Raw genomic sequence first — 24226 nt, forward strand, 5'->3', positions numbered from 1 at the left:
TTCTTGGATATTCTAACCATTGCTTCTTTTTTTCTTTAATACTCTCTGTTTCAGAGTATCTACCTTGTTTTCAAGGTTTGAAATTCTGTCTACTACTTGATAAGAGATTTTCAACTTAATTTTTGACTTATGGTGTCTTTGATTTCCAAAATTTCTGTTTCTTTTCCAGAATCTCTATTTCTTTATTAAATATTAAAATGCTCTTTCATATCCTGCATTTTCTCCCTTAATTCACAAGCCTTAGAACTTCTTTTAATTCATTGATAATTTTAGCAACCAATGTTTTGTATTCTTTGTCCAGCACATTTTGAAAATTTATGCTCCAATAAAACAGAAAATCTTGAAGACACTGACAAATTTCTAGAGACATATGATCTACCCAAATTCAATCAGGAGGACAGAAAATTTAAACACATAATTTCAGGCAATGAAATTGAAGATGCCATCAAAAGCCTACCAACAAAAAAAGCCCAGGACCAGACAGATTCTTTTTTTTTTTTTTTTTTTTTCTCCCCTCTGAGGGTCCGGGGATTTGAACCAGGTCCTTGCACATGCTAGGCGAGCGCTCTCCAACACAAGCTATTTCTTCAGCTCCCAGACAGATTCATGAAGGGAATTCTACCAGACCTTCAAAAAAGAACTAACACCAGTCCTCCTCAAATTATTCCATGAAATATAAAAAGAGAGAACCCTTATAAACTCATTCTATGAAGCTAGTTTCACTGATACCAAAGCCAGACAAAGATACATCAAGGACAGAAAACTTCAGACCAATATTCCTCATGGACACTGTTGCAAAAATTAATAAAATACTGGAAAATTGCATATAAAACATATTAAAAAGATAGCACACTATGATGGAGTGGGGTTCATCCCAGGGATGAAAGTTTGGTTTAACATATAGAAAGCAATAAATATAATTTATCACATCAATAGACTTAAAGACAAGAATCACATGATTATCTCAATAGATGCAGATAAAGCATTTGACAAAATACAGTACCCCTTCATGTTCAAAACACTAGAGAATCTAGGGACAGTAGGAACATATCTCCACATTGTAAAAGCCATCTATGCTAAATACAAGGTCAACATCATTCTAAATGGAGAAAAACTGAAAGCATTCCCTCTAAAAACTGGAACAAGACAAGGATGCCCCTCTTTCACCACTTCTATTCAAGATAGTCATTGAAACTCTAGTCAGAACAATTAGGCAAAAGAAAGAAATTAAAGGGATCTGAATAGGAAGTGCTCAAACTATCCTTATTTGCTGATGACATGATTCTATATTTAGCAAACCCAAAAAAACTCCACAGAAAATTTCTAAAACTCATAAATGAATTTAGCAAAGTAGTAGGATATAAAATTAACACCATAAATCAATTGTGTTCTTATACACCAATGCTGAATCAATTGAATAGCCTAAAAAAAAAAAAAAAAAAAAACCCTTGGAAATCAATCTAACATAGAGGTGAAAGAACTCTGCAATGAAAACTACAGAACTCTAAAGAAAGAAATCGAAGAAGACCTTAGAAGATGGAAAGATCTCCCACGTTCTTGAATAGGCAGAATTAATGCTATCAAAATAGCCATACTACTGAAAGCACTATACAGATTTAATGCATTCCTATTAAAATTACGATGACCTTCTTCATAGAAATAGAAAAAGCAGTCATGAAATTCATTTCATTCACTTTAATGTCTGTGAAGTCAGTTGTTGGGGGCTTTTGGAGGTATCCTGTTGGCTTATCTCTTCATGTTTCCTGAGATCCTATATTTGTGCATCTGTTGTGATGGAGTCCTCTTCCTCTTTTAAGTGAGGGTATTTTAATGAGCAGCTATCTCTTTAAAAGAAGCTTTGGGCTTGGAGTCTATCTTAATGTCAACATTTTAACCAGAGTATTCAAAGTGAAGTTCAATTACCAAGACTGCTTTGAGGAGAGAGCAACCATCTACCAGTAAGAGTGGGTAATTTTATAGCAAACTATATATCAACACATGCTAATGATATCTACAACTCTACTAACCAATGATAAAGTGGGTGAAAAAACATAAAAGGCTGAAACATTAAGGATTAATGACAAAATACTTAATACTAAATTATATCATAATAAGGGAAAAAAGAAAAAATGCGGAAAGAAATAATGGAGGAGGATGGAGATGAGAAAGAAGAGGTATTGAGAAAAAAATTAATTGAAAGAATATATAAATTTAGTTGGTACCTTGAAAAAATAAATGAGGGAAGACCCAAGAAAACATTTTATACAAAACAGCTAATGCAACAACAATTATATAGTTCTCTCCTAGAGATATTTAAAGTGGAGAAGACATCTTTTTCATGGGTTCTTCCAATAATAAAAATAGATGTGGGTTCACCCTTGTAGGTGTCAATGCTTTGGGTAAGGGAGCACAGGTATAGAATAATGGGGCAGGCTGGGAGCTCAGATGTGAAGCAGCAGCTTGGGTGGCAGGGCACAGGGTGGCAGTTAGAGTGAGGATATGGCTGGATATGGCATGGGGAGGCTTCCAGTGGCAGGGGCATAGCAGTGGCTGGTGATAGAGGTCTGCACTACTATGTAGACACTGCCCTCTCTGGCAGAAGTGCTTGGTGGAGCTTCCCGACCTCCAGAGGCACATGTACTACTCCCTAGATGCTGCACTCCCCTGGAAGTATGGTATACTCTGCTAGGCTCTACTTCACTTCTGTTGCATACGTAACCCCGCTGTCTCCTGCAGCCTTCAGCTTGCAGCAATCCTATGTCACAGTCTACTTGGCTGGCCCACTTCAAAGGTGTTCCCTATGATATTATTAACTGACATTTCTAAATGGGATGAAAATATAGAGATTTAATTGCTTCCTGAGTTGTAAACTTAGAATTGGTCTCTGAAAAAATGCCTACCACATTTCTCCACCAACAAACTGAGACAAGTGGAGTACTTTGCCAACACCAGGTGGCTTTGCAGCTCTTGTCTCAGTCTGACTTTCTCTTCTACCACTGTTTCTGAAGTAAGCTTGTTAACTTTGCCTCTTCCTCTTTCTTTCTTTGGTACTCATCTTCCTAGACCTACCCTGATTGTGCAGGTGCTAGTTCCAAGTTAACAAATTCTTTCCTGTTTTTTCTTCCAGTAACCAGAATTTCTGAGTCCCTCCAAGTCTCTGACCTTCCAATATTGTGAATCAGTGAATTCCCTCTGTCAATCACCTCTTCAATCAGCTGTTCTCACTACTTTGATTTCAAACTACAGAGGGGTTGAGATATGCAGCCTACTTTGTCTATGCCATCTTGGTTCTCTTAAAGGCATTTTTGACATATTTTCAACTTACAATGTGTTTTTTGGGATGTAACCTCATTTTAAGTTGAGGAACATCTGTCTATGCTATTCATCCTTGCCTTGAATGTAGTACCTTATACAAGTATTTTTTCATAGGACCCACGTAGCGTATATTTTTTTCCTTATCCTTGAATGGAGATCTATGTATGATAATTCCAAAAGATTGGAATAAGCCTTTAATAAGCCCTTGATTCTCTTTAGTATCTTATATTTATATCAAGAAGGAGGCCTAATACACCTAGAACCTATGCAATTTCTAGTGCTTGATTAGGTTTTTGCTTCTGTTGCCTAGTTCTCTATGAGTAAAAATAGAGAAAGATGAGAATCTGATACTCTGTAACGTCTGACTACACAGAGCACATAAAAATTTATAACTTCCTGTTACACTAGAAGCTGCAAATCACAGGCTTTTCCTGTCTCTGCGCTCTAGAAGAATATAATACTTTATATTTGTCTTTTTCTACCCTTAGTTTTTACTGAACTCAAGGAAATTTTAATCTCTAAATTGTTTTATAAGGAGTACCAATGATGCCAAAATAAGGAAATGGTTGGGAAGTAGACATTGGTAGTGGAATCTAATTGTAAACTAGAGATGGTTGCTAATTTTTAAGTGTGTGTATATTCTAAGTTTCTGAGCTAGAAGTAGGGTATGGTGGTAGTTCAGATCCCTTTCCAATTTTCTTCTGAATTACACTGCCTTTCCAAAGGATGAAGAGGTATACAGATTACTTGTTGTGCTTTTCATTCAAGTCAGTGCTTTAGTTAGGGCTCAGTATTATCTTTAATAGTCATATGTTTTCATGGATAGCTAGTATACACGGGAGTTAAATAAAATATATATTTAACTTAAACTTGAGCTCAAATGATATTTTCCTCAATTTTCAATATCTCAGTTGAACTCCATGATAATTCCCTCAGTTTTCATTATCTCATTTCTCATAACAACATTTTTTAGAAACATACAGTAATGTAAAAAATGCAAAACACTGTAAGAAAACAGTTTACAATTCTCCATTCATACCCTTCATATGTTGAGATTTGATAATTATCTTAAAAACATAATAATTCACAAAGGCTCAGGTGCACATTTTCCTTTAGTTCCATCTAATAGTCTAGTCTAGTGGGTTAATTTTGACAATTTGTGACTTGCTTTATTGTCAATTTTTAAAAAAAAATATTTTTAGTTGTAGGTGGACATAATACCTTTATTTTTTTTATATGTGGTACTGAAGACTGAACCCAGTGCCTCTCATATGCCAGGCAAATGCTGTACCACTGAGCTACAACCCCAGTGCACTATTGTCTTTAACTTTAACTCTGTATATGATGTGACTATTGAATTAGAGAATGATAACTCAATTAATACAATATTACTATCTACATTGGTCTTCTCTGTATTTGTTTTTCTTGATATGTGATTTGATAGAATATGAAGTCTGTGGCTTATAGTCAATGAATAGATTCTGGCAAACTACTATATAAGCAGTTAGAGTTGTGCTTTCAGATTTATGTAAGATCTCTATTTTATTGATTAGATTTGTTGCTTTAAGGTAGTTTTGATATCTGAAATTCCTAATTTGGGAATGCCTAAATTAATATTCACAAAATTATAATCAGAGTTTTTAAGGTTATATATCCTTTAAAAATTTAAATTATGTTTATTTTAACTGATAAATAAAACATAAAAAGTTTACATATAATTGCTGGTACCATGTGACATTTTGATAAATGTACACATTTTGTAATGTTTAAATCAAGTTAAACAAATCTATCTCATCAAACACATAACATTTCTTTATGAGGACATTCAAAACATTTCCTTCTAGTTTTTTTTTGAAATACATTGTACATTATTGTTCATTTGTAGTCACCCTAACTGTGCAAAAGCACATCAGAACTTTTTACTACTATCTTAATGTAACTTTGGTACTCACTGATCAATCTTTCCATTAGTTTTAAATGTGACATAAAAATAATAGGTTCAAATTATATAAAGAATATTTTCACCCTTCTATTTTAAAAGTCATCAAGATTTTTTGTACCGGGGAAACTTGCAAAGGAAGAAAAGGGTTAATGTTTCAAATGTTCATTAATATTTTAAATCAGTTTAATATGTTTTACAAAAAGATTGTTTTCTAATGATATAACAACATTCACATATTAAGATTTACATGCTATAATACAAAGACACTGTAAGAAAAAGTGGATAATTTGCCACACAGTAAAACTTGTATAATATGTAAAGCATTTCTACAGGGTTGTACAGTTCTAGAAAACTGAAGAAATGGTTTTGGAGTTTCTGTCCCTGAGTGGGGTATTGTTTTCTACTGAGGGCCATTAAATCACTTATGGGGAAATAGTATAAAATGCATACAACACTTCACCTTTTATTAAAAAATAAAAAAGAAGTACAAAATTGTACAACAGTCCTGTGTTTTAATTTTGACTTTGAAAATGTATTCAATTTTTCTTTTTCCATTTCCAACAAAAGTGAAATTAGTAATTTTCATATGACTAAAATGAGTAAGATACATTTATGCTGCTAACTACTCACAAATCTAAGAAAATTTAAAGAAGTATATACTCCTAAGGTAGACTAATTAAATTTAAATGAAGAATGTTTAACATTAACATTCTTTGGAAATTTCTCCTATTCCAGTACCACTCACCACTCCATCCTCTATTTGTTTGAGCAGTACAACTTCAATTAATTATGATACCTCTTCTCTCTCTCTGTCTTGTTCAGTAACTGAAAATAACTGAAACATTTAATATAGTATAGCAGTATCGGCTATTTCTGGAGAAGTATATTTGGAGAAAATGTTAGCATTAGAGGAAATATGTTTTAGGTTTTCTAACAATACTAAAAATGAAGTTTCTATAAATAAGGTTTATAACACTGTAGATTTTTTTTGACATGAGACCAAAATTGTGGTTTTATTTGATGTTCACAGTAGAGTAGTTAAAGGCAGTGAAGGGCTGCAATAAGTAGTTATGGCAGTGAGTAATGATGGGCTGAGGGGACACAAGTGGGGAGTTACTTTAATGTAGATTGTCTTGGTTTGAGTTCAACAAATATGATGGATCATAAGCATGAATTTGAGTGTGAAATAATATCCATCATTTTATTGCAGAGTATCCCCCTTTCCTCACCGAACTACAATACACACAAAATTTACATTCCCCTCTCAACAGTTAATCAATCTGTAGTTCTTTACTGGAGATAAAATCTGTTTCTCTAACAAAATGATGCAATAGTTTTACTAAGAAATTACATCATAAAGGAATAGGAGGAATTCCCTGCTACAGAGTAGATAGCCAAAATATACTGAATAAATACATGGATCTAATTAGGCTATCATTATTTGGCCTGATTTATGGAGCATGGAAACATTCACAAACAGGAAGAGGAGATCACTGATTGTTTTCTTCTCCTCAAAAATGTTATGTGTCAATAACAGATAAAAATCTGTGAACATGAAATATTTAGAATAGGAAAATTCATAAACAGAAAGTAGATTAATGGTTACCAGGGACTGGGGGAGGGGAGAAAAAGGAAAGCAGAGTTTCTATTTTGTAATGGAAAAATGTCTGGAAATAATGGTGACAATTTGTATAGCACTATGAATGTAATCAATGCCACTGAACTGTATACTTCAAAATGATTGAAATGGTAAATCTTAAGTTATATACATTTCAACACAATAAATAAAATTTTTTGACTAGATATGGTTTATAACCTCTTCACAAATAACAGGAATTACAGTTGATTTAGAATTGTATTTCCTCCATATGTAAGGAGTTCACCAATTCTGAATTTCTGATCACAAATGTGAAAAAAAAATCCAGTTTCTCCTTTCCAGAAGAGAAATTTGGAAAATCTGAAGTGTAACTGAAGAAACACAGAAAAAAAGGATCAAAACAAACTTCTTACTTTAATTGGTTCAGGCTGCATCACAGGCGCAGGCATAGCAATGGCACTTGGAGCATAAACCTGGTGATATGTTGCTTGAACTCCATGATCAGAATAAGGCTATTACAAAAGGCGGGGGCGGGGGGTAGGAGGAGAAAACAAGACATATTACTTTCATCTATTAGTTAAAAACATTTATTCAGCAATTAACAATGTACTATGCATTTTGTTATACAATGAATAGAAACAGATAAAAAAACACATTCCCTAGGTTTAACCCACTTATTATCTAATCAATAAATAGTAGTCAAAAATCACCACATGTTCCATGAGACATGAGACATGTATATGATGCATGGGAGGAAAAAAAAACTACTGCTTGATTTTGCTTAAGAAAGTTGGAAAGGGTGCTCAGTGAAAGTTTCCTAGTGAAGTTGATGTTTGAGTTTGAAGAATTAGGGAAAGAATGTGAGGGGGTTACATGATCAAAGACATAAATGCAAATAAGAAAACACCTCATTTGGGAGATCTGCCCAGTTGTTTGTAGGCTGGAAGGAATATTACATACTAAATGATAGCTGAAAGATGTTTGCTGCAATAGGCAACAAACAGGGAACAGATCATGTAAAAGCAGATTTAGGGCTTGTACATGGTGGTGGTATCATTCATACAATGAAAGCCTGATGTTCATGTAATTTGTGTGTGAGGGGGTTGCAGAGAAGGAGTTAAGTTTGTGACATAATATTTATGGTATATGTAGGAATTCTAGTAGAGGTGCACTGTTGATAGAAAGTTAGATGGCTCACTCTGGAAAGCAGTGTGGAGAATCCTCAGAAAACTTGGAATGGACCCACCTTTTGACCCAGTTATCCCACTCCTTGGTTTATACCCAAAGGACTTAAAATTAGCATACTACAGTAACACAGTCTCATTAATGTTTATAGCAGCTCAATTCACAATAGCTAGATTGTGGAACTAGATGCCCTTCAAAGATGAATGGATAAAGAAACTGTGGTATATATTCACAATGGAATATTATTCAGCCATAAAGAAGAATAATATTATGGCATTTGTAAATAAATGGATGGAATTGGAGAAAATTATGCTAAGTGAAATAAGTCAATTCTCCAAAACCAAAGGCTGAATGTTTTCCCTGATAAATGGATGATGATATATAATGTGGGTGGGGGTGGTGAGAGTGAGAGAAGAATGGAGGAACTTTATGTAGAAGGAAATGAGAGGGAGGGTGGTATGGGAAATGGTGGAATGTGACAGACATCATTACCCTATGTACATGTATGATAACATGAATGGTATGAATCTACATTGTGTATAACCATAGAAATGAAATGATGTACCCTATTTGTGTACAATGAATCAAAATGTAAAGTCTATAAGAAATAAAAAAAAAATGAGTTAAAAAAAAAAGTTAGATGGCTCTAAAGCAGCTCTGTCCAATAGAAATAAATGGGCTGAGTACGTACTTAAGATTCTTCAGTAGCTACATTATAAAAGTAAGCAGATAAAATTAATTTTTAATAATATATTTTATGTAAACAGATTCAAAGTATTATATAAAAGTAAAACCAATATTAAATTATTGATATTTTATCATTTTTTTCATACTACATTTTCAAAATCTTGTATACATTTTACATTTACAGGACATCTCAATTTGCCATATTTCAAGTGCTCAACTGCCATTGGCTGTTATATTGGATAGTGAAGTCTAAAACTCAAGAGTGTGGTTAGGGCTTAAGATATGAGTATGGATGATAATAACATCAGTGAGTACAAAGGGTGAAAGAATGGAGAACCAAACATTATTATGGGAGCAAATCAGATTATAAAGAAAAATAAAGGGAAGAAAAGGAAGGCCAGAGAGAGCAAGAGCAGTATCATGGAAACCACAGGTAGAAGAGTTCCAAGGAGTAGGTACAATGTCTCGAAGAGGTTGACTAAGATTAAAAACAAAGAAGAGTATTTGGCAATTAGGAAGTCATTGAGAGGACCTTTTTCAAAGGCATTTTTAGCAGAAAGTTAAGTAGACTTCTGTTAGAATGGAGCAAATGGGTAGTGAAGCAGAATAGTAGAAAAGAATTACGGTATTGGTGGGAGAGAGAGTCATAGGATAATAACTACCTTTTACAAGATGCTTACCACTATACAAAGAACTTTGTATGCAACAGCTCTAATTTTTACATTAATCCTGTAAAATAGATTTTCCTGATGGCCTCATTTTACGAATAAGGAAATCATGAAGGAAAGACTGTGAAGGTTAAGTTTACCAAAGTAGCACATTAAGTGAAGCTGTGAATCAATGGACAGAAAAAGACTTAAAATTCAAAGGAATAAATAAAGGATAATAGATGGCATGAGATACTCAAGGTGGAGGGAAATGAAGATATCTCGAGCATAAGAGGCAGAAATAACCTTGGACAAGACTGATAATCACTAGATAAATATATGATGCTAAGGATAAGTAAGGATTTGGGTAAATTTGTTTGTTGGGAGCTAGAAACTGAGTAGGTTTCCACAAATTGGAAATCTAACCATAATAATTCACAAGAAAAGTCATGTACTTCTTAATTTGAGGGAGAAAACCATTTAAATTATAAACTGCCCTACTCTATTCATTACATTATGTATTAGTCAGACTATCTCTCCTACCAGAAACAATATTAAAATAAAAGTATGCAAATATTCTGTATGGAAATAGCACACAAATTACAAGTTATAAGATAAAAATTCCAGCTTAAATAGTGAATATATTCTGATGATAAGAATCTGATATCAGGAATTAAGTATTTGGTTTAATGCCAAAAGTAAATATCTAAGGCAAAAACATTCTTACTTCACTGCTTTTCCTTGCAAACCAGAAAGCAACAAAAACAAAAGATAGATTTTTTAAAAATGCCATTATCAATTAAGAAAATGTCCATGATTCCTAAGCTATAAACAATGTAGAATACCTGCCAAGTGCTGTGCAATTTTGACTACTATGAGGGAGGATTCTGAGGCCTTCTCAGACATCAAGAAGCATAAAGATTTTCTTAGAGGTCAGACCTATTCAAAGATTCTTACAGTCTTGAGTGTAGAGATGTATGTAGAAGCAAGGGGTAGCTGTACAGAGATCCAATTTTACACTCTTAAACAGAATGGGAAATAGAATCAAAGAAATCATGTTCACATCATTTTTGAAGTTTACTGTCTACCCTTCTGAGGAACACTGAAGATGAAGGGTGAAGGAGAAAAAGAAGTAGCAATTATTAAATCCCCATATACAGAACCTATGATAAAACGGGACTTAACTAGGAACCAAAATAATCACCACCAAAGATATGGTGAAAAAGGAATTCTTGCATGCTATTGGTAGGAATGTAAATTAGTATAGTCATTTTGAATAGCAGTATGGAGGTTTCTTAGAGAAAAAAATTACCATTTGATTCAGCAATTCCATCCCACTTCTGGGTATATATACAAAGGAAATGAAATCATAATTTGAAGAGATATCTGAACTTCCATGTTCATGGCAGTGTTACTCACAATAACGAAAATATAGAATTAATCTTAGTGTACTGTGTATTTATGTATGGATAAAGAAAAATGTGGTATTATATACATAACAAAATACTATTCTGCCTTAAAAAACAATATCTTGTCATTTGTGATAACAGGGATAAACCTGGAGGGCATCATGCTATGAAATAAGACAGACATAGAAAGATAAATACTGCCTGATTATATTTAGAATTTGAAAAAATAGAATTCATAGAGACAGAGAGTAAAATTATGGTTGGTAGGAGCTGGAGGATGAGAAGATATTTGTCAAAAGGTATAGAATTTTAGTTAGGATGAATATATTCTGGAGATATACTGCACAGCGTGGTGACTACAGCTAACAATAATGTGTTAAGTATTTGAAAATTGCTGTGAATAGATCCTAAATGTTCACTATAAACAAAGAAACAATGACAACAAAAAATAATACAAAAAAGAATGACCATCTAAGGTCATGGATTAACTTGACTGTAGTAATCATAATGTATTCATATGTCAAAACATCCTTAACAACTATAGTACAAATCATTAGTTTTATCTCAAGAAAGCTGGAGAAAAGAAAAAAGCAACCACAAAAAATGGAGGGTAAAACAAAAGAATGGAGTAATTCTAGTAAAAGTTTTGATAATAAACACTGAGATCCAACTGTGGAAGCTGTTCCAGAACAAAATCATGTTATAAATCTTAGCAATAGGAAAATAATACAATGCATTCAAAATTTGAAGTGTGTGCTAATTTCTAATCTTTTACAACTCTGATTTAAAACGTATCATGTGTAGTTCTTGGCATAGAGACAATGAGACAATGGTGATGGATCAAGGTTATAATTTAAAGATACTTAAGATGATATTTATAATTTTTAGCTATAAAATAAATTTGATTTTTATTTTTGAAGGAAGATTCTTTTTAGATATTTTCTCCATTGGCTTAATGACCATATGCTTTAACTGACAATGTGAGCAACAAACCAGATGGAAAGGCAAAAAGGGAAGGAAAAATACAGTATCTTCCTACTTTCAAGAAGACTGAGTCAAGGATTAGCTTAGTGGGCAGTTGATTTAGGGAAGATTGAGGACTAGCTATTGAAGAAATCTAAGATGAAGCACTGTGAGACATAAAAAAAGGAAGAGATATCAATAAGTCAATGAAAATATAAGATGAGCAGTTTTAATGAGGATCTTAAATTAAAAAAGAAGAAAAGGAAATAAATGTTAAGATGGGTTAACTGTAGATCAATTACTTTCAGGCTAACATAGGACTGGGAATGTAGCTCAGTGGTAGAGTGCTTGCCTGTCACATGAAAGGCCCTGTGTTCAATCTCTAGCACAACAACAACAACAAAGACTAATATATACCTCTGGAACTGAAGCTTCCATGAGAGACAGTGGAGGAGGAACACATCCACCATCTTGCGCAATTTCCACTGGTTGATAAATAACCTCAGAAGGTTGGAGGTATAAGAATGGAGTAGAAGAGGCAGGAGACTAAAACACAAAACCATATTTTTCATTCAAATATGATTAGTTATTTCTGTTAAACCAAATGACTTACCCAACAGATGAGAGAAATATATATTTCATATTTTCCTAAAATTCTTTTTCAGCAATAGCATAGAACTATCTTAGCAAAAGACTAAGAACTCTGGGTTGTTATAAATTCCAATTGTGCAGATATCATTAAAGAACTTTATCACTGGTAAGTATTAAAGTTTCTTAGTGCCTCAGAACCTCCTTAATTAATATATACACATTAATTGTGAACATATTAACATCATCATTAAAGTTTGTAGTAATACAGTCTCTGGTATTTAAAATGGTACAAGTATTTACTTTCAGCTTTGTGTCTTGACATAGAAACAAGAAAATGTCACTAAATATTTTTGATAGTATGCTGTTTAGTATCAAAAGTTAGAAAACAATATAGATTGAACATCTCTGAAGTTTCAGTTTCAGAGCATTTTAGATTTGGATTAGGGATGCTCAAATACTAAAGGCTATGCAAATATTCCTAAATCCAAAGCACTCAGAAACACTCAGAAAAATGAAACACTTCTGGTCCCAAGCGTTTTGGATGAGGGCTATGAAATCTGTACTTATTTAGAGGCATAAGTCAAACTGAGGCAAAATCTGAAGTGAAGCTAGAAAAATGCTACATTTTCCAAAAATGCCAACAGTAAAAAACAAAAAGTAATTCTTCATGTTTATGTAGCACTTACTTATTTAAAAAATGCTTTCACGTACATAATCTTATTTGATCTTCAAAAAATCATGTAAGAAAACTTACCAAGCTGGAATATCATTACATCCATTTTACAAAGGAAGAAATGTGAATATAGTTCTAAATGAACCATTAAAAGGGGTCACACTTAACAAAAAGAAGAGAAAGGTCTCAAAACCACAAACCCAGTTCCCCTGACTTTAGTAATCATGCAGTCTTTTGTTTTGGTTTTTATTAAGGTATACAATATCAATAATTATAATTGCAAAGATTTTATTCATGGTTGGAAAATAGTTTCCAGGAATTTGTTAATTGTCTGTGTAAACCTTTATTTATGCAGTCTTCATAAGAATAAAGTGAAATAAGGATTTATTTATTTATTTTGGTACCAGGGATTGAACCCAAGGGGTGCTTAGGAACTGAAGCACATCCCCAGCCCTTTTAATTTTTTATTCTGAGACAGGTATCACTAAATTACCTAGGGCCTTGCTAAGCTGCTGAGGCTGGTTTTGAATTTGCACTCCTCCTGCCTCAGCCTCCCAAGCCTCTGGGATTACAGATGTGTACCAACTATGCCCAATGATAAAAGGATTTTACATTAGATGTCGAAACTTAATATTTACCTGAGGAACACCCCACTGCCACTGTCCTGGTAGACACTGTGCTGGGGCCTGAAAAGAAAAAACAAACAAAAACCCACCCACGTTATAAACTGGATAATTCTGTGAAGTTGGACCTCAAAACATACAAAAATTAACTCAAAATGGTTCAGGGACCTAAATGTAAGAGATAAAACAATAAAAATCTTAGAAGAAAACACATGTAAATCTTCATAACTTTGAATTAGGCAATATTTTAAAATTTATGACAACAACAACAAAGTAACAAAGAAAAATAGATAAACTGGACCTTAAAAAATTAAAAAAAAATTTTATGTGAGGATGTGGGGAAAAAGGCACACTTATATATTGCTGGTGGGGCTGCAAATTAGTGCAGCCACTCTGGAAAGCAGTGTGGAGATTCCTTAGAAAACTTGGAATGGACCCTCCATTTGACCCAGCTATCCCACTCCTTGGCCTATACCCAAAGGACTTAAAATCAGCATACTACAGAGATACAGCCACATCAATGTTCATAGCTGCTCAATTCACAATAGCCAGACTGTGGAACCAACCTAGATGCCCTTCAATTGATGAGTGGATAAAGAAACTGTGGTATATATATATATATACAATGGAATATTACTCAGCCATAAAGAATGATAAAATTATGGCATTTGCAGGCAAATGGATGAAATTGGAGAATATCATGCTAAGTGAGATAAGCCAATCTCAAAAAGCCAAAGGACGAATGATATCGCTAATAGTGGAGGATGACACATAATGGGGGGGAGGGAAGGGTTAGTGTTAGGGTTAGAGTTAGGGTTAGGGAGGGGGGCAAGTATGGAGGAAGGAAGTACTGTATAGAGGGTAAAGAGGGGTGGGAGAGGTGGGGGGAAGGGAAAAAATAACAGAATGAATCAAACAACATTACTCTATGTAAATTTATGATTACACAAATGGTATGCCTTTATGCCATGTACAAACAGAGAAACAACATGTAATGTACAAACAGAGAAACAACATGTATCCCATTTGTTTACAATAAAAAAAAAGAAAGAAACTGTGGTATATATACACAATGGAATATTACTCAGCCATAAAGAAGAATAAAATTATGGCATGTGCAGGTAAATGGATGGAGTTGGAGAATATCATGCTAGGTAAAATAAGCCAATTCCCAAAAAAACAAAGGTTGAATGTTTTCTCTGATAAGTGCATTTTGATACATAACAGGGGTGGGAAGTGGGTAAGGGAAGAATGGAGGAACACTGGATTGTGTAGAGGGAAATGAGGGGAGGGGGCAGGGGAAGGAAAGATAATGGAATAAGACAAACATCATTACCCTATGTACATGTATGATTACATGAATGGTGTGACTCTACATCATGTACAACCATAGAAATGAAAAGTTGTACCCAATTTGTGTACAGTGAATCAAAATGCATTCTGTAAAAAGAAAAAAAAAAAAAGGAAAAATATCAACTCAAGACTAGCAAAAGTAAACATTAATGAAAAGGTCATAGTGTATGTGTTGGAAATTGAAAAAAGAGAGGAACGGTTTTTGTTACTGACAATATAAACTGTATTTTCAGTATGGTTTTCAGCAATGTGAAAAACATGTCTATGCCCCTCCTATATAGTATTAGGATAAAGCAAACTTGAAGGTAAAAAAATTACACTGCAAAGAATGCCATCATGGAAGTGAAAATACAACCCACAAGATGGGAGAAACTATTTTCAAATCATGTATCTGATAATGAAATTATTTCAAGAATATAGAACCCTTAAAACTCAATAATAAAACACAAGTAACCAAGTTAAAAATGGGCAAATAAAATGAATAGACTTTTCTTCAAAAAGATAAACATAAGACCAATAAGTACATGAAACATTGCCTTCAGGGAAATAAGTCAAAGCCCACTGGGATTTAATAAAGCTATTTTCTCATTCATACCCACTGGCTTGGCTATAATAAAAAAAGGGAGATAGATATACAAGTATTGGTAAGAACATGGAGCGATTCAGCCTTCATAATCTACTGATGGGAATATAAAAATGGTGTAGTCCTTTTGAAAAACAGCGTGGCCTTAAGAAGTTAAACACAGAAATAGCATATGAGCCAGCAGTTACACTCTAGATATAAAACTTAGGAGAAATGAAGACATAGGCTCACATTAAACTTGCACATGAATGTTCATCACAGCATTATTATGAACAGCCAAAAAGTGGAAACAATCCAAATATCTGTCATCTGATGAATGGATAATAAAATGTGGTATACTCATACAATGGGATTTTATTCCAAAATGTCTGATACATTTCACCATATGAATAAATCATGAAAATATGCTAAGTGAATGAAGTCAGTTGAAGAAGAACACATATTACATGACTCATTTTCTATATGACATGTGCAGAATGGGCAAATTTATAAAGATGGATAAGATTGCTGGTTACCTAGAATGGAGTGGGAGAAAAAGAGGTAAGGTATTTTGGGGGGGAGTGTATGTGATTAAGATATTCTAAAACTAATTGTGATATAATTGCACAACTCTGAATTCATTAAAAGCTACTTTAAATGAGTAGATGTACAGTATCTCAATTATATCTAAATAAAGCTGTTAAATAAAAAAGGTCAACTTATTTTAGGGTACTTAATGAAAGATGATAATATAAAAGACTTTATGTCTTAAGATATTCATATTACTTCTTAATAATAAATGTTTTATTCTTATTCTTTTTTTTGGGGGGGGGGATATAAGGGATTAAACTCAGGGGCATGCAACCACTGAGCTACATCCCTAGCCCTATTTTGTATTTTATTTAGAGACAGAGTCTCACTGAGTTGTTTAGTGCCTTACTGTTGCTGAGGCTGGCTTTGAACTCTCGATTCTCCTGTCTCAGTCTTCTGAGCAGTTGGGATTACAGGTATGTGCCACTGAGCCCAGCTTATTCTTTTTTTTTTTTTTTTTTTTTTTTGATGGTGTTGGGGATTGAACTCAGGGACTTGTGTGTGCTAGGCAAGCACTCTACCAACTGAGCTATGCTTATTCTTATTCTTATTTTTTTCTTTTTTGTTGTGCTGGGGATCAAATCCAGAGCATTGTGTATGCTAGGCAAGTGCTCTACTACTGAGGTATATGTCCAGCTCATTATTTTAATAAAGCTATTTTCTCATTATGTGAAGGGGGGGAGGGAGAGAGAAAGAGAGAGAGAGACGTCCCATAGATATACTTTCTATACCAAAATCACTTTAAATTCAGTGATGACCACTTCAACTGCTAAGGGATGATACCACTATAATATACTGATGACCAAGATAATTTGAAGTCTATGAAGTTTTAAGAAAAACCTTAAAATGTAATGATATGTGGATTTGTTAAATAAATAATAATTTAACTATAAAGTCAAAAATAATACATAGAAGGTAAATACTGATTAAACCATGAATTACCTGCTTTGAGTAACAGAAACTGGTAAAACCATCTATCTTAGAATTTATAAAAAGAAAAAGCAAAGGAATATTCTTATCAGAGTAGCATTTTTAAGGGCAGAATTATAATAAATATATAACTGGAAAGATGTGTGAAGTGAAATTATTTATTATATTGAAAACTACTATGATTTATAAATTGGTAGATACACTCTTTTCATATATCTAGATAACATAACCTTTAATTTTATAATTTGTGTAGGCAGAGTACCAGAATTAGGACTAAAAGTATCACAGATGATTTTAATTGTAAGGTGATGTCTACCTGGTAGTGATATGCAGGTTGCTGATAAACGGGCTGAGCTACCATCACAGGAGAGCTAGATAGAACGTGACTGTAAGAAAAAAAAATTGAAAAAATGTTTTAGGCAAAATTCTTTAAAAGAGCTTGTAATAAAATTTATCTCAAATTGTTACCTAAATCTAACCAACTTTTGTTTTATAATTAAAAGTATTATTTTTCTATCATTGATATCACCAATTCTACTTGTCTAATAAAATCATCATAGTATTCCTATTGCCATGTGGTTTCATTTCCATAATCATTAATGCTAAGACCATCCAAAAGTTGCTTTTAGTCTGAAATATGTCACCTTCAAAGATTATGAAAATATAGTTCTACAAGAATATTCAGGGAAATAAGACATCTGGACTTAGGGATGACACCCCCTATTTTTACTATGGAAATCAGCAATAGATAGTTTATGTTTACATAACATTTAGAACTAAATTAATAATCCTATTTTCCCCACTACTTACAACTAATCAACATTCTGTTCCCTCATTACATATTTAATTAAGGCATATAAATTATTTACTGAATCATTTGTCAAACTGTTATTTAAAAAAAATTGACATTTAAATGAATTAACCATCCAGTGAAGTTGTGATGTGTTTACATCTGAAGAAAGTATAAGGAACACTTGATTTCTCAAAGCAATAGAGTAAGCCCAAGAATAGATTACTTAACACCCTATCATTAATAAAATAGGCAAGTTGTATTTCAAGACAGGCAAAATCAGCTCTAATGGTAGTAATTAAAATTTAATCTCACAAATAGGCTCTAAGTTACTATTGTTTTATTTTAATGTTCACCCCCACAAAAAACTGAAGAAAAGTATCAACTTTGTACAATTTACAGATTCTGATATATTAATAAAATTATACCATGGATTAACATTGGAAAATAAATGTAATTTACTATATTAAAAGGTTAAAGGAGAAAAAAACCATAATCTTAGCAGATACAGAAAAAGCATTTCTAAAAATTCATTGCCTTTTTATGATAAAGCCTTAGCAAACAAAATAGAGAATAACTTCCATAATTGATTTAGGGCAGTAATTATGGTCATGGATAATTTTGCCTTGTAGAGAACATCTGGCAATGTTGGGAGACATTTTTGGTTGTCATAACTATGGACAGGCTAGAGATATATATATATATATATATATATATATATTTTTTTTTTTTTTTTTGGGTGCTGGGGATCGAACCCAGGGCCCTGTGCTTCCAAGGCAAGCACTCTACCGACTGAGCTATCTCCCCAGCCCCGAAACATTTTTAAACATCCTACTGGATAATAATTTGCTATAAGAAATCATCTGGCCCCAAATAGTAATAATGCCAAGGTTGTAAAACCCTGGTTAAGTGTATCTTAAAAGCCTTCAGAGACACACACACACATACACACACACACAGGTAAAGAGAGAGGTAGACAGAGAGAGAGAGAGAGAGAGAGAGAGAGAGAGAGAGAGAGAGAGAGAGAGAGAGAGAGAGAACAGATTAATGGTGACTCACTGAACTTGTTCCTTTGTTCAAGAACAAAGTTATGATGTTATCACATCAATACTATAGAAGAGATACTGTCAGTGTAATAACTCAAGGGGGAAAAGCCCCAAGAAATAAAAGAATAGGAAGAAATCGAAATCGAAGTATACTGAATCATAAATGATTGTTTAAATGAGAGTTTGGCAGGGTTACTGATACAATGTCAATATTGAAATATCGAAAGCACTACATCAGTAACAACCTCTTAGGAAATGAGATTTAAAAAATAGCACTCACAAAAAGCAGTAAGAATCATAAGATACTAAAAATGAATTCAAAAAAGATAAGTCAGTTTTTCATGAAGATAAAAGAAGACCTAAGTAAGTAGAGAGATGTATCATGCTTATGAGTGGGAATATTCAATATTATAAAAAACCTACATGTCCCAAATTAATTTACATCTTGAATGCAATTCTACAAAATGCCAACAATGGTTTTTCACAGAACTAAAGTTAAATTATAAAATTTATACTTAAAAAAAAGAAAAAACTTAAGGACAGACGAAAGACTCCTGAAGAACAAAGTGAGAGGATTTGTCCTATCAGACTTCAAGACTTATCATGGAGACACAGAAGTTAAAACAGAAATGGGCTGAGCATGGTGGTGCACCCCTGTAATATCAGTTCAAAGCCAGCCTCAGCAATTTTATTGAGAACCCTGTCTCTAATTAAAATACAAAAAGGGCTGGGGATGTGGCTCAGTGGTTAAGCATCCCTGGGTTCAATCCCCAGTGCCAAAAAACAAAAACAAACAAACAAACAAACAAAACCCCACCAGAAATGGACAGGGTAAACAAATATATCAATGAAACAGAACAAGAGAGCCTGGGAAGAGACCTGCACACAGAAATCTGGCACTTGACAGAAGACTCATTTCAAAACAGGAAAAGGTTGAACTAGTCAATACATAAGCTAGAGATTTAAGATCTAGGTGAAAATATAGGAGATTATCTAAATTCTCATAATAAATGATTTCTTTTAAAAATAAGATACTTCATACAATGTAACAAAAATGGTGATCTTCCTTCCAAAAACTTATAACCCTAAGCTAAAAATGATAAAAATATCAGACAAATTTCAATAAAGGGACATCATACAAAATACCTAAACAGTGCTCCATGAAACTGTCAAAGTCATTAAAAAGAAGGAATGCCTAAGAAACACAGCTAAGAAATCCTAAGGAGACAGGATAACTAAACTCTTGTGATAACTAAGTATGGTATCCTGGATGGAATACTGTAACAGAAAAAAGACCTTAGGTAAAGATTAAGGAAAGCTGAAAACACTGTGAGCTGTGATTAATAATAATGTATCACCAATGTTCACTAATGTAAGATGTTGAAAACAGGAGAATCTGAGTGGGAGAGATAAGGGAACTCTAATATGATCTCAATTTCTCTATAAATCTGTAATTTCATGGGCTGGGGTTGTTGCTCAGTGGTAGATAACTCACCTAGCACGTGTGAGGCACTGGGTTCGATTCTCAGCACCGCATATAAATACTAAAAATAAAGGTCCATTAACAACTAAAAATGTATTTAAAAAAATCTGTAATTTCTAAAACCAAAACCTGTTAAAAAGGAAAAAAAGGAATAGTGATTGAAATGATTATAAAATGTTGAAAAAAAATAAAATACTAAAAGTTGAAACCATAAAGGAAAACACTAATATATGTCAATATTGAAAGAAAGATAAAAAATCATAAATGTTTTATAAGAAAACAAACAATATTAATGGACAAGGCACACACTAGAAGGGACTATTTCTAATCTACATAATTCATATAAGTGACTTAAGAAAAAGATAACATCACCTCAATAGAAAAATGGACAAAGAAGATGTATAGGCAATTTGTAGAAGAAATTGGAATGACCACTAACTATATGAAATATGTTTAATTTTACCAGTAATTAGGCAGATGGAAAGTAAAATCAAATATTGTTACATAAAAGTACTGACAAAAATGTAAAATCTGCACATTATGTAAACATAAAAATTAGCACATTATGGAGAAACTGGAGCTCTCATGAACTGTTGTCTAGAGAGTAAACTGATAGACTTTCTAAAGCTGTTTGTCAACATTTAGCCAAAGATATACATACTTCATGAATGTGAAATTTCAATTTTACCTATATATTCTAGTGCAGACCAAGTTACATTATGGGAACATGAATTGAATTGGTACATGGGCATGAGTACCAATTTTCAGACCCCAAACTTCATATAGTTTCAGATCCTAAACTCTTTCTTGACTTAATCTGCCTGTGTGAATTGTCTGTATACTCTGGGTTCTTCTTTTCCAAAACTCCCCTTTCACCATCACCTTTTTCCTTCCCCAAAGACAGGCACGCTTCTCACTCATTCTGGATTCTGCCATGCTTTGTTATGGAATGTAAATACCAACAGGGATCAAACAAATGCACAATTCAAGAGGTCAATGCCCTGAGAAATAGAAGAAAGCAAAGCGAAAAGCTGGTATAAGAAATATCAAATGGGTGATGGCACCTTATTTCATCCAGGGAGCTAACTTAAATTAACTCACCATCACAGGGATACATATTAACTCATTTATTTGAGTTTTCTTCAGTTGACTAATTTTATTCAGTTGATTAGTTTTGTTGACTAAATTGTATAGCAGATATTTTCAATTATTGAAATAAACCGTTTATACCCAAAAGGACTTAAAATTAGCATACTATAGTGACGCAGCCACATCAATGTTTATAGCAGCTCAATTCACAATAGTTAAACAATGGAACCAACTTAGATGCCCTTCAACAGATGGATAACGAAAATGAGGTACAAATACAAAATGGAATATTACTCAGCCTTAAAGAAGAATGAAATTATGGCATTTGCTGGTAAATGGATGGAACTAGAGAATATCATGCTAAGTGAAATAAGCCAATTCCAAAAAAACAAAGGCCAAATATTTTCTCTGATAATCAGGTACTGATTCATAGTGGGGGGTGGGTAGGGAGGAATGAAGGAACTTTCCATTATGCAGAAGGGAGTGAAGGGTGAGGCAGTGGGGATGGGAAGGACAGTAGAATGAGAGACATTATTACCTTATATACATGTATGAAAAAAATTTTAAATAAAAAATGTACATGTATATATATGGTAAAATGTAGACAATTTAAGAAATTTGAGTGTCAACAATACTATTCTTAAAGTTTTTTACATGTTTAAAATTTTTCATAATAAAACAGTTGAGAATTCTCAAAAAAAACTAAATATATGGGTACAAAGTTTTTATAGAAATGTATTTAAGGCAAATATACAATATACCTAATCTATTTAAACTTATGATAAATTTCTGATATCGACTTAAAAATGAATGAGCATTTTCAAAATAGTTAAAAAAATTTTAGAAATTTAAGAAAAACCTTGGAAAACTGCCATAGAAAAACTTGCATTATACATACACGATCTGGATGTAGTCTTTTTTAAAAAAATTGTTTTAGTTGTAGGTGGACACGATACCTGTATTTTATTTTTATGTGGTGCTGAGGATCAAACCTAGGGCCTCGGGACTGGGGTTATGGCTCCCTGGTAGAGCGCTTGCCTAGTGTGTGTGAGGCATGGGGTTCAATTCTCAGTCCCACGTATATGTAAATAAATAAAATAAAGGTTCATCAACAACTAACAAAACACAAACAAACAAAAACCTAGGGCCTCATGCATGCTAGGTGAGTATCCTACCACTGAGCCATAACCCCAGGCCGTCTTTTTTTTTTTTTTTTTTTTTTATAATTTGTTCTTTTCATTTATACATGACAGCAGAATGTACTTTGATAGATTATTGGATGTAGTCTTGATTACAGAAAAAATTTAAAATGTCTGTGACTAAAGGAATATAAAAATTGTAGTATGGTCATATAATGGGAGTATTATAAAATATTAAAATAAGTAAATTAGATATACAAGGATTAACATGGTGTAATTCAAAAAAGGATCAACATATTTTAATCTCAAAAATACTTTATGAGTAGAAAAAAGATTTACATAGTGTTTAAAAAACATCCAAAATATATTTATATATTGCTTAAGGATATGTACATTTGAAGTAAAAGAGAAAATCTGAATTTACCACACTTTATTATTTTCCATTTTAAAATGAACTTAAATAAATTGGCAAAATGTTAATATTAACATTGTTAAAATACTAAATTTGGGTGGTAGGGAAGTAGGGGTTAGGTTATTTGTATTTGTTTGAAATATTTTAGAAATAGAACAAATATTTAAAAACATTTTAATATTTAAAAATATTTAAAAACAAATATTTAAAAACTCTAGTAATAGAGAGAAATCCTTCTAAAATGAAATTACTTACAGGCCAAGGTGGTGGGACAGAAGTTACCTCTGGAGTATGAAAATAAGCAACACCATTATGGTAAGTATAAGGATATCCAGTTGAAGTTGTTAGATACATTGTTCCAGCAGCTGGCATTACACTAGAACCTAAAGCAAAGATTAAATAATGATAATTGAAATGTTCAATTTAACTTTTAAACAAGTCATTTCTGAACAGTTTGGAAAAATATTTATCTTAACACACCTACATAGCTACCATATATTAAAGTTATCTTTGAAGCATGTATTTTCAAATTCATTAATTTGTAGTTTTTTTAGCTTAAGGCAATTAAAAGAAAAGAAGACAAGGTTAATGAATATTAAAAATCCAGAAATTCAGACTAAAGTAAAACATGGAGCTTAAGAATTTACATTATTATCAGCCAACTTATTAGTTTTACAAAAATATATAATTTAGTTACTTGAAGACTATAGACACCATAGTAAAGTTTCTAAGATCTTAGCTAGATTTTCTATTTGTAAAAGTTCAAAGATGATGGAGGCAGTAAAGTTGGAGAAGTTTATTTTGCTGAAGACTATTAATTCTTTGGGTTTACTAACAACAAGCATTCATTCATGTTGACTCTCTTTCATCTCCATTTGCCCTTTGTTACAATTGCTGCTGTTGTAAACGTGACCAGAAGTCTTCTTATGGCTAGTCTGGGGTCCTCATCTCTTTCCAGGCCAGGCGGTATGAAGAAAATAAAAATCAGATTATACACACACACACACACACACACGCACACATTTTGTCGTAGAGGAGAGTTTACAAAGTTACACAAGTGAACTTAGATTACCGGCCCAGCAAGGTTATGTAAATTACTGTAATTAGCAGTGCTTCTTCTACTATACCAGAGCTTCTCAAAATTTAACATTAGAATCACCTACATAGTTTATTAAAATATAAATTTCACAACAAATCCC

The 24226-nt window shown here is 32.9% G+C and overlaps 1 protein-coding gene across 1 annotated transcript in view; it reads right to left on the minus strand.

The window, feature by feature from the left end:
* BOLL (boule homolog, RNA binding protein) overlaps positions 1 to 24226 on the minus strand; it is a 53924-nt gene that overhangs the window by 15784 nt on the left and 13914 nt on the right. The window contains 6 exon segments of the mRNA XM_079132596.1: positions 7268 to 7366; positions 12163 to 12291; positions 13648 to 13695; positions 17385 to 17445; positions 17447 to 17454; positions 23283 to 23410. Of these exon segments, the coding sequence (XP_078988722.1) occupies positions 7268 to 7366; positions 12163 to 12291; positions 13648 to 13695; positions 17385 to 17445; positions 17447 to 17454; positions 23283 to 23410 (473 nt within the window).

The sequence above is a fragment of the Sciurus vulgaris genome (genome assembly GCF_902686455.1).
Source record: "Sciurus vulgaris genome assembly, chromosome: 3".
NCBI classification, from domain to species: Eukaryota; Metazoa; Chordata; class Mammalia; order Rodentia; family Sciuridae; genus Sciurus; species Sciurus vulgaris.